We start from the raw sequence: 18,784 nt of genomic DNA, 5'->3' as shown, positions 1-18,784 counted from the left end.
TGAATTGAGCCTTGATGCCTTCGACACAATTTTATAATGCCACTTGGCTGAGTTTTAGGGTCCCATGAACTCATGTAATCGAGTCATTTCAAGTTCTCTATGGAGTTTTGTTACTTATGGTTGGGTAATTTTATTTTTTCTGGTAGCAATTTGAATCCAGGTTTCCTGCAGTCTGAAATTTAGTTGCATAAAGCGGAAGCGGGGGTGGGGCACATAGAAGAGTCTAAGGTTGATAGTGCCTATTGGGGCGTTTATAATATTATATTATGGGGTTGTTTGGGATGATCTAAATAAGTACACTTTTTGACTTTTTATGAAATATGGGTTGGGTATGGGTTGTGTTTGAAGTGATGTGGTAGAGAGGTGATGTGACTTAAATAAGATGATGTGACTTAAATAGAATAGTGACTTTTTGACTTTTTTGGCTTTTTGGCTTTTTTGGCTTTTTGGCTTTTTTAGTTTATGCCAAACAAGGCCTATATATGTAAATATATTAAGATGTTGTAAATCTATTTTTGTTTTTGTTTTGTGATATATATATATATATATATATAATATGAATAAATATTGGAGATTGGTGTTGACTACAAATTGTTATAAGTAAATGTTACATAAATACAAGTACTAGAATAAATTTGAGTTATTTTTTTACTATAATCTGATAGCCTCTACAAAATTTCTCTTGTGTGGTAGTTTTTCTTTTTATTTTTTTGGAATTCATATGTTCGAGAGATTTCATCTTAGTTGGAAACCCTGTTCTTTCTTGATGCAAGTGTGATGATAACTGGATTTTGTTTTGAATCGTGGAATCATAGTTTTGGAGTGGATTTGTCAATTCTAGGACATTCCTGCAACTAAGTTTTGAAATTTTTGTTTAAGTTTTCAAAATCTGTTTTCTGTATTTTTTTTCCTAAAAAAAACTAAAAAACCTAAAAACTAGTTTGGTAAAAAAACTGAAAAAATAAAAGCACTGTTCATTTCCATATGATTTTCTCTTGTTTGGGAAAAATTGATTATTTATAATTTGAGAATAATTTTTTGGTGTTTATTTTCATTAAACTAGTTTTTTTTTTTTTTTTTCTTCCTCAAAATAGAAAATAGATTTTGAAAACTCAACCAAACAGAGAGATTTCTCAGACATGTGTTGTTTTTTATTAGCAACCTCTTAAAAACTCAAATTTGTTGCATAAATAGATGCTTCTGTTTTTTTCCAGTTAAGTTGCCTGTTTATTCAGTAAATATGGCCGGGTGTGTTTATTCAGTAAATACACCATCTTTTATGGATGAGTAAACTGTTTTCCCCTACTCTCTCTGTGGTTGTGTAGTGTCTGGTGTGCACACTGGCAAGTCTTGCAAGTTAATTTGCATCCTTCATACTTCGAAGGAAAATAGCTATCTATACTTCAGCAGTGAATTTTTGTTTTACTGAGTAGTCCAATCCCCTTAAATAATTATGTTTTCAAGTATTCTATGCTCTTTGAGGAGCAGGGAGGGAATATGCATATTTGAGTCACTCTATAATTGATGATGATATCCTTACGGTTCTGTATCGTTGTGTCATTTTCTGATCTCCTCCCCCTAGCATGCTAAGATGACATCTTTCATGCATTCTGTTTAAAGTGTATCTTGACTAAACTGGTGTGGGTTTTAAAATCCCTTCAATGCATTCTAGGTTGGACAATTGAGAGAGGTATCCAACAAGGCAAATAATGCAGAGCTAAAATTGTTCTTAGAAGTGGAAAGTGGACAGGTAAAGTCTATTTCATTTTTTTGGCACTGGTTACTCACATTGTTTATTATGGACTTCTGTTTTGGTTAAGTCGTATGAGTTTTATGATATGCACATGGAACTCTAGATGTTGAATATGATGTGCACACTATGCAGGATTTGCGGCCGATTCCTCCACCTTTGAAGAGCAAAGAGGAGATTCTTCTTTTTTTCAAACTTTATGACCCTCTGAAAGAGGAGCTTAGGTACTTAAACATTTCTTTCCTTGGGTTGGAATTGCATGTAATTACCAAGGCCCCTTTGTTTCCCTTTTCGGGTAGTTACTGAGGCTTATTTTTTTTCATTTTTCCCCCCTGTTGTCAGGTATGTTGGGCGGTTGTTTGTGAAGTCGAATGGCAAGCCAGCAGAAATATTGACAAAGTTAAATGAGTTGGCTGGATTCAGTCCTGATGAAGAAATTGAACTCTTTGAGGTCAGTTATGTCATTTTAGTAGATTGACTACAATTTTCTTGCTCCCTTGCCTGGTCACATAGCAACAGATTTAGTTCAGGCAGTCATCTTATGCATCCCCTTTAATGTTCAGGAAATAAAATTTGAACCTAATGTCATGTGTGAACGCATTGACAAGAAGCTCACCTTTCGTGGTAGTCAGGTATGAACATGATCAATTGTGAGCTGTTTTTGCTTGTACATTCTGCTCTGGTGTGTATAGCCTATTCTTTTTTTTTGGTGGTCGGATATGCATTAACCATGACTAGCTGAAAGGAAATATTCACCTAAATCTTCTGCAGCTTGAAGATGGTGACATCATTTGCTTTCAGAAATCCACTCAAGTTGATAGTGAACAATGCCGCTATCCTGATGTTCCTTCATTTCTGGAATATGTGCATAATCGTCAGGTATTCCATGAGCCTTAACAATGTGACATCATTATCTTAGAGCTTTTATGCAACATTGTGAGCATGCCAAATTTTCTGATATACAAGGTCAAGCGTATAGGACTCTTTGGAGGCTCTCACATGCCAAACCTTTGAAATTTATTGAGCCACAATTAAATACTGACTCAACCACTAGTTAACATTATGTCACAAAAATCCAAGCTCACAAGCCAGTGAATTCCTTTTATTTTTTGATTGCCCACAAACTCGACATTCCGGAAGGAATCCAAATGGCTAAAATTGGTATCCCACAAAGTTACATGGATGCAAACTCATGTTACATGGACTCTTATATATTTCACAAGGTTCATGTGTCCACCGGATATGACAAGAGTAAGAGTGTTGGATATGTGTCCGAACCTATACCCGATTAGACACGTGAATACTCAAATTTTTTATTATGTCACATAATGCACCTCTCACAACCCCCAAAGCACCACTGTCACCTACTTCCCATAGTTCCACCATCGCTTGCTGCCCATAGTCCTACAACCCCCAAATCAATGGGCAACAAAAACCCCATGTTTCTCTGTCTACACTAAGAAATAATACGTTCATAAAATGTTTGTGTTAGAATTTACCAATTTACTCCTCCACCTACCATCTCCACTAGCACCCACTTCACCTACCACCTCCACTACACTACACCATCTCCACTACACTAGACCTACTACCACCTTCTCTTCCATATATAGGAGTTGTAATACATAACACAAAATCAACAATCTGGTATCTATCAATAAATCAACAATTACATAAATTCTTACATGGTATCAGAGCAAGGTTGAGAAGCTAATAATTCTGCTTCACCGGCGGGCGGCAGCCTCGCCTTGGCCGCCCGCCGGACCTCTACCCATACCTTCACTCCGCTGCTCTCTCTCAACATTTTCTCTCTCTCTCCATGGCGGATGTTCATCATGGAGGAGCACAAGGCATCAAGCTATTTGGCCCAACTCCTACGGCTACCAGCCAAGCCTCTCCTCACATTCAAGCTCGTATCCAAGAGCTGGCCTTCTCTCCTTCTTCCCGTATTATCAGGTTCAACCAGCATCGCAGGACTTCTGTCCTTCTTCCCGTCTGCCACCGTCGTCAACCAAACACCGGCTTGGACACCACCACAGGATGAATGGCATGGTATTTCTTTGGGATACACTTCTGGGTGATCTGGTGCTCTCTTTTCATCTCCGTCTCCGGCTTCTTCTCCGACCAACTCTCCATCACCGGTTCCGATCAGCTCTCTCTAGCTGGGTCTGGCTACTTGATATACCCAACACAAACATAAACAAACAAAAACAGCCAACCCATCTCGGCAACTTGCTCTCTCTGTCAAGGGATCCACCCACACATCCTATCTCCTCTTCTCTCCCTCTCGGAGAACACACAGTTGTACACACACATGCAAGCACAAAAGCACACTACTCTCTCTAATTTTTTTTTTGAAAACACACTTTATTACTCTCTCTCATCCCTTCACGCTTTACACACCACACCACCCCCACTTTCTTTTTTTTATTTTATTTTCGCCCACATACAATAAAAACCACCTCGGCCAATGGGGATAAAGGTGGCGGTGGTTTTGTCACGCGTGAAGCAGACCATGTGTATTAGCTTAAAAGGTGGTCACTTGGCCTTATATTCCTTTGTTAAAAAAAAAAAAAAAAAAGCAGCAGACGGACTGCACACCAAACTCATTTTATTTATGTCGGGGCTCACCCCGATCACCATTTTACATACAAAAAAAAAAAAAAAAAAAAAAAAAAAACAACCCAAACAAAAACAACCACACCCACAGTGAGATTTTTTTCTTTTCCCTTCTCTACTCTGTTGCAGGTCTCTTCTTCTTGCCTCCGTCCTGAGCGGGCCTTGACGGTGTTGCCTCCGTGTTTTTCACGCCGCCGAACACGTTCACTCCCCCATACTCTTCCACTGCAGCATATGGCGGCCCTCCAAATCGGAACATCACGATGGCCTTCCGCTTCAGCTCCTTGTTTTCTGCCCTTAGCACGCTTATCTCTGCTCGCGCATCCTTATACATGCGTTGGAGCAGAGCCAGCTGGGAGTTTAAATGCTGCACCTCATTTGTCCTACTCTGCAGCCGGTTCGACAAATTTGTGACCGCCGTCATGCTTTCCACACATGCCTTCAAAGTATACTGATTGGCCTCCACATCTGACTGCCCTGCCATTCTTTGCTCCACCGACCGCATCGGAAAGTTCAACGGGGCAAACTCCGGGGCGCTTGGTTGAGTTTCCAGTGCCACCGCACCAGTTCTCTCTCTCGTTGACTCGTTGAGGTCGGGAAAGAGGGTGAGCAGCCCGCGAGAAGACGATGAAGCCATTTTCTCAGACAACAGAGTGATACAGAATATCTCTCTCAGCAATCTCTCTCCGAAACTCTCAGAATATCTCTCGCAAGTTTTTTGTCTCCGCCTTTGCCTCCGCCTCAGCCTTCGTCTTATAGCCGAGGCAGCCACGCGCATCGCGCGCCTCATACCCCCAGCCGACAAACGGGCGCACCAACCAAGGCACTCACGTGCCTCGCCATGATGAATCCGGCACACCTTTTAATGAATTGGGCACGCCTTTTGATGGCACGCCTTTTGATAAAATTGGGCACGCCTTTTGAGGGTGCAACTTCACCAACGGTCCGACATGACCCTATAAACTGTCCCGACATTTGATTCCGGTTAGCCTTTTACAACGGTCCGACATGACCCCATAAACTGTCCCGACATTTGATTCCGGTTAGCTTTTTCAACGGTCCGACATGACCCTATAAACTGTCCCGACATTTGATTCCGGTTAGCTTTTTCAACGGTCCGACAAGACCCTATAAACTGTCCCGACATTTGATTCCGGTTAGCCTTTTTCAACGGTCCGACATGACCCTATAAACTGTCCCGACATTTGATTCCGGTTAGCTTTTTCAACGGTCCGACAAGACCCCATAAACTGTCCCGACATTGATTCCAGTTAGCATAAAGTGTCCTCTACAACGTTATGACACCACCATACAGTGTCCTCTACCACGTTATGACACCACCATCCAGTGTCCTCTACACCGTTATGACACCACCATCCAGTGTCCTCTACAACGTTATGGCACACCATACAGTGTCCTCTACCACGTTATGGCACCACCTTTCAGTGTCTTCACCAACGGTCTGACACGACCATACAGTGTCTCCTATCTTTTTTTTATTTTTATGTATTTTCTTGTTTTGTTCCTCTCTCCAAACTCAAGTTGGTTAGTTTCTATCCTCCTTGAGTTTGCGGGGGGCTGTTAGAATTTACCAATTTACTCCTCCACCTACCATCTCCACTAGCACCCACTTCACCTACCACCTCCACTACACTACACCATCTCCACTACACTACACCTACTACCACCTTCTCTTCCATATATAGGAGTTGTAATACATAACACAAAATCAACAATCTGGTATCTATCAATAAATCAACAATTACATAAATTCTTACAGTTTGTAACTGAGATGAGGATATGGTTAAATAGATATTTGGTCGAAGTACAAAAGACAAATGGTAGAAGTAACATAAATTAAAGATGTTGAGTTGAGATAGACCATGCTAAGAAGAAGATGGTTTGGTTATACAAAATGACAACCTGTAGATGCAATAGTAAGGAAGAGTGTCGTAAATGAAAGTGTTTGGGAGGGAAAAACCTAAACTGACATGGAATGCAGTTGTAAAAAATTATATGGATATATTTAATTTAACAAAGCATATAGCCATTGATAGAACGGAATGGCCAGGAAAGAATTATGTAGCTGACACCACCTAATTGAGACATAATGCGTAGTTTGGTTTGGTTTATTTGTGCTGTACACCATTCTATTTCTTTAATGGTTGTTTAGTTGAACTTACATATTTTATATTTTTTCCTAATCCCCCCCAACCCGCAGGTTGGGTGACTGGTGTACAAAAGAATGAGTTGTTTTTTTCTTTTCCCCAAGAACTTACAGTGAAAAGGGAAGAAGTGAACTGTTTTTATCTTTTATTTATTTATTTTATTTTTTTATCTATGTCCTCCCCCGGGCAAGTGATTAGTAATGGAGGACAATGCATTCATTGGGTGTTTGAAGATGTCAAAAATTTTAATGTAGTCGACATTCTAATTACAGCTTTTTGCAATTTTTTCTCTGATGATCCCCTCAGTATTAGTTTTGCACTTGATTTGATGATTCATAGGTTGTTCGCTTCCGTTCTTTGGAGAAACCTAAGGAGGATGAGTTCTGTCTCGAGCTGTAAGCTTTCCTAAATCTTATCTATCATACAAATTTATTCTGTATATCTAATTATTCTGTTTATTATTTGTTATATTAACTTCTTTATGAATTTACTTGGGAAAAAAATATGGTTACCCTCGTAAATTTTTTAGGTCAAAGCTTTACACTTATGATGATGTTGTTGAAAGACTAGCCCGCCATCTTGGCTTGGATGATCCGTCTAAAATAAGGCTTACATCTCATAACTGCTACTCTCAGCAACCTAAACCCCAGCCAATCAAGTATCGAGGAATGGATCATCTATCAGACATGCTGGTCCACTACAATCAGGTTGTAATGTCACTCATTTAGACTTTTTATTTTGCTTTTTATAGTTAGAATAACCACTATTTTCTGATGGCTTAGTTTTCTTCCCTTGTGGACAGACTTCAGATATTCTCTACTATGAGGTATTGGATATCCCTCTTCCAGAACTGCAGGGCCTGAAAACTCTAAAAGTTGCTTTCCATGATGCTACCAAGGACGAAGTGAGTGTGAAATCGAAGCAGTCATTTCTTCATTATATGTTAGCTTTTTGTCTCTCATACAATCTTGATTTAACTATTTTCAGGTAGTAATTCATACTATTAGATTACCAAAACAAAGCACTGTTGGAGATGTTATTAATGATCTGAAGGGGAAGGTAACCATTGCAACTTTCTTTGCTTTCTAACTTGTCATGTACTTCTTTTTTTCATGGAGATGTTGCTGTATTGATTGGACTGCGACAATATTTTTTGTACTTATTGTGCTAAAATTTACTTGTTTTATTTGACAAGAATCCACTCCCCGTAGTTCCTTATTTTGAAACAGGTTGAGCTGTCTCATCCAAATGTGGAACTTAGATTGCTTGAAGTTTTCTATCACAAGATCTACAAGGTATTAAGTAATGTTAAAGCTATTATTGTTACTTTCTGAAGCAAATTTGATAGGTCATTGAAATGGGTGTTAGATAATGTTGAAGCTATTACTGTTACTTCTGAAGCAAAGTTGGTGAGAGCTTATTGAAATGAATGCATCTTGACAGATGGTCTGTGGTTGATGCTTGATGCTGTCCTTTCTACGTTCAAGTTTTTCACTTTTTTTCTTTGTTTCTTTTTCTCTGAACTGCGACTGCATGAAAATATGATTGGTGGATGGAGTTAAATCTTTTCAAAAAATAAAATATAACCAGAATCTTTTCAGAATCAATTTATAATTCTCAAATCACTTCCAAAACTCCTAACGTTTCTGGGTTGATTTCTGGTGAGCTGTGAAATTATTATAGTGTTTACTGAGCACGAGCAATTATGTGTACCTAGCACTACTTGCATCATCTGAGACCTTTTCTATGTTTTGTGATCTTATTCTGCACCATATATGTTACAGATTTTCCCGCTTAATGAGAAGATTGAGAATATCAATGATCAGTACTGGACATTACGTGCAGAGGAGGAAATCAAATTTTTTGTCCTTAGCTGGTTTATTCATGTGGCATTAAGTCCCTTGTGTTTCCTGTTTATACAAGTTTTCTGCAAAAATGATCTTCCAATATTTGTAAAGGTGCTTCCTGCATCTTGATTGTTTGTTTTCTCGACTAACTAGTTATTTAGGTCTATGTTTGGGCTTGGATACGAGTGTCAGGTGCAGGTATGCATCTAAGTGTCTAATTCATTTAATTCTTTTGTCCAAGATATGGGGACATGGAAAATATTCATAAATTTTAATACACTTCTTTTAGTTTCTAGGGTAAAATGATGCTTATAAGGTGTCAGAGAATTTCATGCATAATTTGGAGGTTTTATGCTTGGCTTTCTGTTGGACTCGAAATATGCTTGCTAGGTGAATGTCTAACTACATATGTCAGAAACATATTTCATATCTTTTCCCAAGTGTCGAGTGCCTGACACGGGTACTTAATGCAGTTAGAAGAATCCATGTAAGATAGATTTAGGTCAACACTAAACTTGAAAGAAACCATGCTTTCGATAAACAGCTTGGGCTGTCGGGTAATGCTGAGCTGATTGAGACCGTACCGTAGCCTTCATTGGGGCACCTTGTGCTTTCGTGTTTCCAATAACTATCTAGGAGCTACATGCATTCCATTCAATTTTGATTGTAAGGAATATTTAGGATCATTGAATTAGAAAAAAATATTATAGTAGCTGTGTCTCTTGATTTCCAAAATCTGTAAGAATACACTGTGAGCTAATAATTGATAGATACTAATTTACAACTATTGGTTCTTCAAAGTTGATGGTGGCTTTACTTTTTTCTCCTTTGTCCTTTTCTTTCCTCTCCTTTTTAATGGTTATTTTTCCTTCTCAATTTCATTCGTTTCTTATATTTTCAATTTGTTCCAGTTTTTCTTTCTTTTGTCTTTTTTTTAGGTGTCATGTTGATTATTTCAGGGTAAGTTACAATGACCTCCCTCGAATTTTAGAGATAATACAAGAAGCCCCACTAGGTTACGAAAATTACTCGATACTTCCCTTCCATTAACAAAGACTCTAAATGTGTTAATTGAAGTGATTAATTTACTTTTTTACCCTAAAATGTTTTGTATTTTAAGTGACATTAATGTCAAATGACAAAATTGACCTCTTCTTAACTGTTCAGTTTACTTAATTACCCTCCATTATATCTATTTTATTTCTTCCTCCATTTCATGAGACCACCGCCACCATCCCCCTTCCTCATCACCGGTAATTTCTCTTTTATCATTCCTTCACGTTCCTTTCTTCCTTCATTTCTTTTCATTCTCTTTTCTCATGGCTCTGCAAACTAGCCAAAAGCCACTAGCTACAACCACCAAAGGCCACCAATCGCTGCCACTGCCAACCCGACAACCTCTTTCTTTCTTTCTTCCAGGTCATCTGTCTCTTCCCACTCTCAAACAACAAACAACCACAATTGCCATTGGATATAGAGAGAGTGAGAGTGAAGCCACCACAGGCATCATGCCTAACACCACTGCTAACGCTTCTGTGATCCCCTTCTCTCGCTCTACCCCATCTCGACTCCAACACTTCTGTTGGGTTTTTTTGATCTACTCTGTCAGGGTTTTATATGATTTTGGGATTTGGGAACAAGCTCAATGATGGAAAGCCTTCAACGAAATGGTGGTAAGAGCTTTCAGGTAGGACATGCTGCTGGATTCATGGCTCACAAGGGTATGAGAAAAATATGCGTTGGTGCTCATACCAGGGGCAAGAGCTAGCGGAATGTTTGCGAAGTTGCCCATGATTACACAGTTGATGAGAAAGGAAGCAATGATGGTGTCGATGAGGTCTTTGCAGATTCTCTAAGACTCATTAGGCTAGATGCGGCGGATGTGTTGGTGCTGGATCAGTTAGAGTCGAGGATGGAGGGATTGGAACAGAGGGACATAGTCAGAGATAAAGCATGTGCCACTGTGACAATGGTTTTCTGTTCAACCATTTGCTGAATAGGTTATTTAAAATGAAAAATGAAAAATAAAATAATTTGGCTAGATTTTATTTTTAAAGAAAATGGTAAGTTGTGAATTTAATAAAATATATGGCATTACATAAGCAAAAGATAAGTTCCGGGAGGTGGACTGTTTGTGGGATATATTTGTCACTTATCTTCTTTTTGGGTGTCGGGGAACTCTTTATTTAAGAGTGTCCCAATTTTTTTCTAAGCTAGAGATTGGTTGGCGGTGTGTGCAATGTAGGCTTTTGCCCGTGTTTAGCTTGTTAGGGGTATTTGTGTTTGTATTCTCATTGTCCTGTTGTAAGAGGATGCCTTATCCTCTTTTCATTTTTTGATTTATCAATAAAGCTTTTGTTGTTGATCAAAAAAAAAAAAAAAAAGAAAAAAAAAAAAAGATACCTCATTAATAGCTTATTTACGCTTTAGTCTTTAGACCAATTTATCACAAAGATTTAAGGGAGGACAATGTAATTTTGTCGAATTATGGGGTAGGTTGTAATAAGTTCAAATTACAGGTTAGGTCAGTGTAATTTACCCATTATTTTATTAACTTGCCTTTTGACATACTATTATATCACTAGCTCAACAAGCCATTTTAGCTGTGTTGAATTGACCGGTATAGCAAAATTTTCCTGATCTTTGATTGTTTGGATCGGTTCACATTGTCATATGGAAAGTGTTTTGTAGAGGTTCCTGACTACAGTTGTTCCTCATAACAGATTCCAGAGGAGGAGAAGAACCTTGGTCCTCATGACCGTCTTATTCATGTTTATCATTTTATGAAAGATACAGCTCAGAACCAAGTGGTAAGTTGTTTTGATAGAAAATTTAAAAGCGGTATTGCCATTGTTCCAATCATTTATAAAGTAGTTGGAGCAGGGGATATGAGAGAGTGCTTTTGTTACATATTTGTGAGAGCGCTCCGATCAAAATTAAGGGTTCAGAATGTTTCTGGTGTTTGATGAACCGTGTGCTATGGCTCGACTCTGTTGTCAAAAAGATTTACATTCGTGGAAAGGATGGGCTGCCAACAACTTTCCTTCAAAATCCAGTGTCCAGGAACAACTACAATACCAGTAAACTGAGATTCAGTAATACAAATTGTAATATTTCTTTGTCATTTTTTCCTTTTTAAACAGCAGGTCCAGAATTTTGGGGAACCTTTTTTCCTTGTCATCCACGAGAGTGAGACTTTGGCTGAAGTCAAAGTACGCATACAGAAGAAATTGCAGATTCCTGAAGAGGAGTTTTCAAAGGTATAATATTTTTATTTTTGGGAGAATTACAAAAAAAAGGTTTGAGCCTTGTAACAAAATAAATCTAAATTTTTTAATTTTGTCAATTTAAACAGTAATATTTTGATTTGTTTTTTGTTTAAACCATTTTCTTATTTTCATTTAGTAAAATCGATGGAAGATGGGTATTTTAGTCATTAAACTCAATATAGATATACATAAAATGAAAAATGTTAAAATAGATTAGCCTGTGTCCAAAATTTTCAGAATCTTTCTCTATTTTAATATTATAAAAATCTTCATATTCTGACCAGTAACTTGTGATTCAACAAATTTGCAAGGCTGGTCATCTCTCTCTCCTCTCTCTCTCTCTATATATATATATAATCTTGATATAGTTGCTTCTATTCCCTCTCCCTCTCTGTCTCTCTCTCATGGTTATACCCTGTTTTTTTTTTTGTTGTTGTAATTTCTCCTTTATTTTTTCTTGCAGTTAATATTTTTCTTGGCACACAAAACTGTGTATACTGTGTAACCTTGTCTTTCAACATTATGATGCAACATTCTCTGTGAGAATGTGTTTGGTTAATTATTTTACTGTAATTTTTCTAAAATTACTGTTTTTCCTCAGTGGAATTTTGCATTTTTATCTTTGGGTCGTCCTGAATACCTTCAGGATTCGGATGTCGTTTCCAGTCGCTTTCAGGTGCACATAAAATTCTCTCTCTCTCTCTCTCTCTCTCATCTGCGTACACGCAAGCAGAAGCATTACACGCTCCCATGCATGTGCATGCATAATTTTTTTTTTGAGGTGATTAATGTTTTCTCCCTTCTATTTTTCACTTTTTTTTTTATTTTAGAGAAGGGATGTCTATGGTGCTTGGGAACAGTACCTTGGATTGGAGCACTCAGACAACACTCCAAAAAGGTCATATGCAGCCAATCAGGTATACAAGTGCCTCGAATTGATTTAAATTGCTTAGATACAAGTTTAGGAAAGTATGTGGTCTAAAAAATCAGCGGAGATGTTTTTCTTTATGCCTCTGGCTTGTGCTGTTTGTCTCAATTTTGTGGCTAATATAGTAAACTTTTGTGCTAAAATTGTATTAGTTTATGACTTCTAAAGTTATTAATGCTGTGTTTGGTTAGGGGATTTAGGAAGGGATTTGGAAAGGGAAAGGGAAAAGGTGTGTGAAACTATGTGAAATGTAGGTATATTTTTTTCACATTTCACCTACCTTTTCCATTTCCCTTTCCAAATCCCTCATCAAATCTCTCAACCAAACACAACATAAGAACTTGTAGTGACCTTAAATCTCAATTGTGCAGAATCGACACACATTTGAGAAGCCAGTGAGAATCTACAATTAGGAAATGCCAACTGAATCTCTGCCAGTGCTGCCGAATCTGATAACCCTCTGATGGAATATGACGCTTTGTGAAGAAGACACCAGCAGCAAAAAAAAAAGAAATAGAAAAAGCGAGCAGCGAGATATTGTGAGGTTTAGTTATCATTTTATTAAATCTGTAATCTTTTAATACGGGGTGGTAGAGCATATGCAGCATATCCTCCATAGTTTGGACATGCCTCCCCCTGCTCTCTCGCACATGTGCTTGCGCAAGAACCAGCGTGAGGGTGAGGTGCTTAGGTTTTTTATTCCATTGTAATTTGGGGATATATAAGATTTTGGGTTGGGTGATGTATAGTGTATAGGTATGTTTTTGGACATTTCCTTTCTTTTCCCTTTTCTTTCTGTCTGATTCTCCATTTCTAGTTTTATTTTGTGTGCATTATAAGTGGGGGATCTGTGTAATGTTTGTTTTTTTGGTTACTATTTCTGGGTTTTTCCAGATTTGTGCAAAAGGAACTTGTATTTTCTTTGCTGTCCAATTGTTATCCAGCTGTTCTAATCCCTGAGAGCAAGGATCCTCTAGAGTGATTTTTTCTTAAAGTTTTCTAGAATGCTACATTGTGTGGTTGAGATTTACTGACAAGTCACATCAATTTTTCTGACGTGACTTGCCAGTAAATCTCAACCACACAATGTAGCACTCTAAGAAAACTTTAGAGAAATTTCACTTTAGAGGATCTTTGGTGAATCCGTGAAGTTAATTGTTGAAACAGCTGCCTTCAATTGATAGGAAAAAAAAGGAAATAAAAGGACAAGACAATCTAAAACCTGTTCACCTTGTTTGGTTTTGATTAATTTTCTAAAAATTAATTTTTTTTTTTATATATTTTTTTTTTGTTTTTGTTTTTAGTAAAGTTTTAAAATAATTGTAGTGATTTTATATTTTTTTTATTTTAACTTTTTAGATACACTTAATGTAGATGTACTTAAAAAAAATATTTGTAAAAAAATATTTTAAAAAATTAATAAATATACAATAATACATAAATGTATTAATTTTTGTATTTTTATTTTTATTTATTTTTATTGTGAATTTTTTACAGATTTTTTTTTACAAATATTATATTTTTTAAAATATTTTTATGTTAGGTGTATATAAAAATTAAAAAAATTGTTCACAATATTAAAAAAGTTCAATAAAAATATGGAAAATACAAAATTTAATTTTTTAGAAAGTGGGTTTAATTTTTTGAAACTATAAAGTAGATTCAATTTTTTGAAATCAAAAGACTCGTGGATGTGTTTTTTTGTTAAAAATATGGATTAATGACACTGGTCACCAATATACTGCACCTGAAATCCCACTTCAACCCCTCTATTTTTTATTTTATGTTTTTTGGACAGGCAATTTGCTAGCTTCTAATCAGTGTGAGTCTCCTGTAAGATTCTGTTAACTATCTAATTGTGTGTTTAATTGTTTATTTTAATTAGCATTTTTACATTAAAATTTGATTTAATACTTACAGCCAGCGTTGAATTTTTCTCAAATTTAAATTTCAATATGAGAGAATTTGATGTGCCTATTGACCCAACACGGATCCTGTTTTGATTATTCGAATTATTTATTTTGTAAAATTCTTAATATATATCGTGAATGAAAAAAATTAAATTAATTCAATAATTATTGTGTGTTTAATTATTTATTTACAATTAGTGACTTTTTTTTTTATGACAAATTTTTCTCATAGGACCTATTAGATAATAAGTCCATTTATTAGGACCTATACGTAAGTATCCCTTATTGAATAACTAAAAATCTGTGATTTGACTGAACTTAGCACTGATGGTAGAGTTAATTTCCTTGAGTGCATTCTTGGTTCTTAACATATATCATGGAAAAAATTAAATCAATTCGATAATTATAATATTTTTATTTTATGATATTTGTCTTTAAAAAAATAAACAATACGATAAAATTAAAAAGTTACGATTATCAAATCGACTTAATTTTTTTCACTAATTTATTTATCATCTTAATCTTTGAACTTTCTTTAATGATAAATTATTAGTCATAATATATTTTATTATTTATAAATTTTGTAATTTTTTTTTTTTTTTCAAGTTAAAAAATTAACACGCTCTTGCTTGCGATACCAATCTGATTTTTCTTGCTTCCAATATGAGACTAGGCGGGGGACTACAAACTTTTCATATTGTCATCCTTAAAAAAGAGGTCAATATAATTATTATGTTAAAAATATAAAATTAATTGTGATTTGTTTAAAATTCAAGAGAGGTGAATGTAATTACCTATAATTTGGTAGTAGCAACATCCCTTTCATGGGAGAGAGAGAGAGAGAGAGAGAGAGAGAGAGTGAGAAAGAGAAAGAGAGACAATTTCAGGTCCCAAATACTCCAACAGCGTGGAACATTCTGCGCCTCACCTCTTGCACTCTCACACACCACAACACTCATTCCTTCTGCACCTTATTCCACAAACAAACCTTGAGAGAGAGAGAGAAGAAGGATGAACATGGTTATGTCTGTATTGCTTCGATTTATATATCCACCACCACCTTCATTGTTCGTAACTGCCATGTCTGTGATCAGCCCTGCATCTTTGGCCAACGCCGGGATCTCGGAAATCAAAGGCAAACACATGCAGTATTCTAAGTTCTGGAACAACAACAACGACAACAACAACAACATTGGTAGTAATAATTCTCAAAAATCTCCTTCTTCTTCTTCGGCCAAGCGGGCCAAACTGTCCACCAAAACAGGTATGCTAATTGCGTACACGCCGGCGTTACTCGCCAGCGTCGCTTCCTTCGGCATTTTCCCCAACGAGGGTTTTAGGTTCTTGTTGGTCAATTCTGCTCTAACCATCCATTTCTTCAAGAGGCTTTTTGAGGTATTCAGAATTTTAATTTTAATTTTAATTTTTTTTCTAATAATGCCAGTGTATTGTGTGATTCAGATTTATTTTATATATAGACTAAAGTTACCTCAATTAAATTTTAACTAAGTTTTCCGTTTGTCAATTTGAAATTGGAAAAAAAAAAATTAATTAGTCTACTCAAATTATCACTTGTTTGAATTTAAACAATTATCCATTTTGTTTTGCAGGTTTTATTCATTCACAAATACAGCAGTGTGATGTACCTTGATGTTGCAATTCCAATCTCTCTCAGCTACTTCATCTCCACATCAACCATGATCTATGCCCAACACCTAACCCTAGGGTTCCCCGAGCCGCCACTTGATCTTAAGGATGCCGGAATTTCGATGTTTTTAATGGGTATATCTGGTAACTTGTACCACCATTACCTACTCTCTAAACTGAGGGAACAAGGTGACAAAGGGTACAAGATCCCCAAAGGTGGCTTGTTTGATCTAGTGATATGTCCACACTATCTTTTTGAAATATTAGGGTTTATAGGGATCTCTTGCATTTCTCAAACTCTCTATGCATTCTCATTCACCCTAGGCACCACTATCTACTTGATGGGGACGAGTTATGCCACTAGGAAATGGTACCTTACAAAGTTTCAAGACTTTCCCAAGAATATCAAGGCTCTTATTCCATTTGTCCTCTAGAAAAAAATGAAAATGTGGAAATATAAATTTAGGATAAAGTTAGTATTAAGTCATATATATAAAGATATGATACATTTTGCAGATTTGATATACGAAATGAGATTAAAAGCCAGAGTAGTTAGGCTTATGCCATAAGTTTGTTGATCAATAATTTTTTGTTTGTGAAAAACTTTATTGTTCATCTTTGTGCTCTTACTGACTTTTACATATAATTTAAATCATTGGTTTAAGTAGGAATTTAGAAATGAAAAGCAATTGGGAGAGAAATTGATAGGAAAAAAAAAACCTTATATTTCATTCATATTGTTCTCACATATTTCTTGTCCTTTCAAAATTATTATTCAAATTTATGATCCAAATGTAACCTTACGAATGAATTGCCAATAGATGGGTGTGAAAATGCACTGACCATAAAAGAGGATCAAATAAAAAAAAAAAGAAAAAAAAGAAAAGAAAGGACACTTTGATTAAACATTCTTGAGCAAATTATACTTGTAGTTTTTATAATTTCTCATGTGCTAAATTTAGTTTTTGTAGTTCTAATTAGGGCTATTTACATAGAGAAACTATTGAGAATATCACTGTGACCCTCTAAAGTTTAAAAGTGTACAAATTGACTCCTTCAACTATTGAGAAGTATTACTTTGTCTCCCTAAATTATAAAAACGTACAAATAGACCTCATAAACTATTGGTGTGTTTCATTTTAACCCCTTCTATTAATAGTTCAATTTGTACATTTTTATAATTTGCGGACATTTGTACACTTTTATAATTTATAATGCAAAGAGATATTTCTCAGTAGTTTAGGGAGTCCATTTGTATACTTTTAAAGTTTAGGGGGTCAAAGTGATACTTCTCATGGGTTTTTTGTGTAAATAACCTTCTAATTATATCAATTTTGTTCTTTAAATTTTTTATTTATTTATGTCAATTTAGTTTAATTGATATTTCCATTTGCACACCACTTTTTTATTTTTATATTTTTATCTTCACACTATTTTGTCCATTTAGTTATCAACTCCCAAATAAAAATTAATTATTCAAATATCAATCACAAAATAAAAATTAATTATTTAAATATCAACTACTAAACGGTTTTCATTCTGTAGTTTGATTCTGAGCCTCAAATTTTTGCTTCGTAATTGAGATCTAAACAAAAATTAGTGTGAATTGAGAAATTTTGTGGCAAATAGAAGTTTGTTTGTTTCAAGTTGGATGTTATTCTTTCAATCAATTTGGGAAGAGTGAATAACTTATTTTGTTCCTTGATATTTAATCCAATTTTTAAAAATATTATTAATTAAAAAAATTGACATAATATAAAAACTTTAAGAATAAAATTAACGCAATTAAATTATAATTACCATATCGACACGAGTACAAATATAAAGTCTAAGACTAATTATAAGGAATGTAATTTGTCCAAATTCCTTTCTTGCGACTCGTAACTATCTATTATCTTTGGGAGGTAAACAATGACTAGTTAAAAAAAACACAAAAACGAAAACGAGAATGAAAACAAAATCCTCCAAGGTGGTTTGGAAACTAATTAAAAAAGTAAAAACAAGTTAAAAAGTTAAAAAATTATACAAGTTAAAAATTCAATTTTCTTTTTATTTTGTACATATTTTTTTCGTAAAAAGTCAAAAAATCATTCCAAATATACTAATTTTTTTAGCTCCAATTTTAGTTAAAAAAATCCAAAAAATTACTAAAATAGTCTATTGCCAAAGTTCCGGTGGTATAAAATGGATAACAAGTTTGTTTTTAAAAATATATTTTTTTTCTAGCTGAGAAATATGATAAATTGGACCTTCTATGATTATTGGATGTAATTAATTTTTTATGTGGATAATATACATAAAAAGACTTACAAAATAAATAGTTTGAGATCATTGAATAGAGATCTATGACGAAGCCCACAAATGTGAAACAACACCATCCACTCTAAATTGGGCTAATAGGAACCTAACCATACACACTAGGCATTGTTTGGGATATTTGAGTTTGGCTAAGATAGTCAATAAATATATAAAAAAAAAATTAAAATAATTAATAAGACAAAATATTACATCTAATACAATAATTAATCAATTGTTCTCTCATGACCATCTATTTAATTACAAAAAAAAAAAAAATTATAAATCATCTCAAATGCATAATTTTTTTCATCGTATAAAATAGTTAAAAAATAAAAAAAAAATCACTAA

General features: G+C 35.2%; 2 protein-coding genes across 19 annotated transcripts in view; both read left to right on the top strand.

Annotated features, from left to right (window-relative positions):
- LOC145814626 (ubiquitin C-terminal hydrolase 12-like) overlaps positions 1-13,514 on the top strand; it is a 37,511-nt gene extending 23,997 nt beyond the window's left edge. For 3 of the 18 annotated variants that reach the window (XM_082911542.1, XM_082911534.1, XM_082911535.1), the window contains 16 exons: positions 1,673-1,750; positions 1,886-1,974; positions 2,093-2,201; positions 2,314-2,382; positions 2,522-2,629; positions 6,877-6,932; positions 7,067-7,244; positions 7,340-7,441; positions 7,525-7,596; positions 7,749-7,832; positions 8,322-8,495; positions 11,108-11,194; positions 11,528-11,644; positions 12,255-12,329; positions 12,484-12,570; positions 12,953-13,514. In XM_082911542.1, the coding sequence (XP_082767668.1) occupies positions 1,673-1,750; positions 1,886-1,974; positions 2,093-2,201; positions 2,314-2,382; positions 2,522-2,629; positions 6,877-6,932; positions 7,067-7,244; positions 7,340-7,441; positions 7,525-7,596; positions 7,749-7,832; positions 8,322-8,495; positions 11,108-11,194; positions 11,528-11,644; positions 12,255-12,329; positions 12,484-12,570; positions 12,953-12,994 (1,527 nt within the window). In that variant the 3' untranslated portion in view covers positions 12,995-13,514. Of the gene's footprint in view, positions 1-1,672; positions 1,751-1,885; positions 1,975-2,092; positions 2,202-2,313; positions 2,383-2,521; positions 2,630-6,876; positions 6,933-7,066; positions 7,245-7,339; positions 7,442-7,524; positions 7,597-7,748; positions 7,833-8,321; positions 8,496-11,107; positions 11,195-11,267; positions 11,645-12,116; positions 12,227-12,254; positions 12,330-12,483; positions 12,571-12,952 lie in introns of those variants that run through there. The other 15 variants (XM_082911539.1, XM_082911536.1, XM_082911538.1 and 12 more) reach the window with 15 other exon arrangements.
- A 1,882-nt stretch (positions 13,515-15,396) lies between these two features.
- On the top strand, positions 15,397-16,742 carry LOC145814630 (uncharacterized). The gene is made up of 2 exons (XM_082911580.1): positions 15,397-15,886; positions 16,102-16,742. The coding sequence occupies exons 1-2, from the start codon at positions 15,503-15,505 to the stop codon at positions 16,570-16,572; spliced, it is 855 nt and encodes a 284-aa protein (XP_082767706.1). The 5' UTR covers positions 15,397-15,502; the 3' UTR covers positions 16,573-16,742.
- The last annotated feature ends 2,042 nt before the right edge of the window (positions 16,743-18,784 follow it).

This window comes from Camellia sinensis, unplaced genomic scaffold (genome assembly GCF_055761805.1).
Source record: "Camellia sinensis isolate YWXY unplaced genomic scaffold, ASM5576180v1 Unanchor12, whole genome shotgun sequence".
Taxonomy (NCBI): domain Eukaryota; kingdom Viridiplantae; phylum Streptophyta; class Magnoliopsida; order Ericales; family Theaceae; genus Camellia; species Camellia sinensis.
The sequence above is the reverse complement of the archived record's forward strand: the minus strand, read 5'-3'. Positions and strand labels throughout refer to the sequence as shown.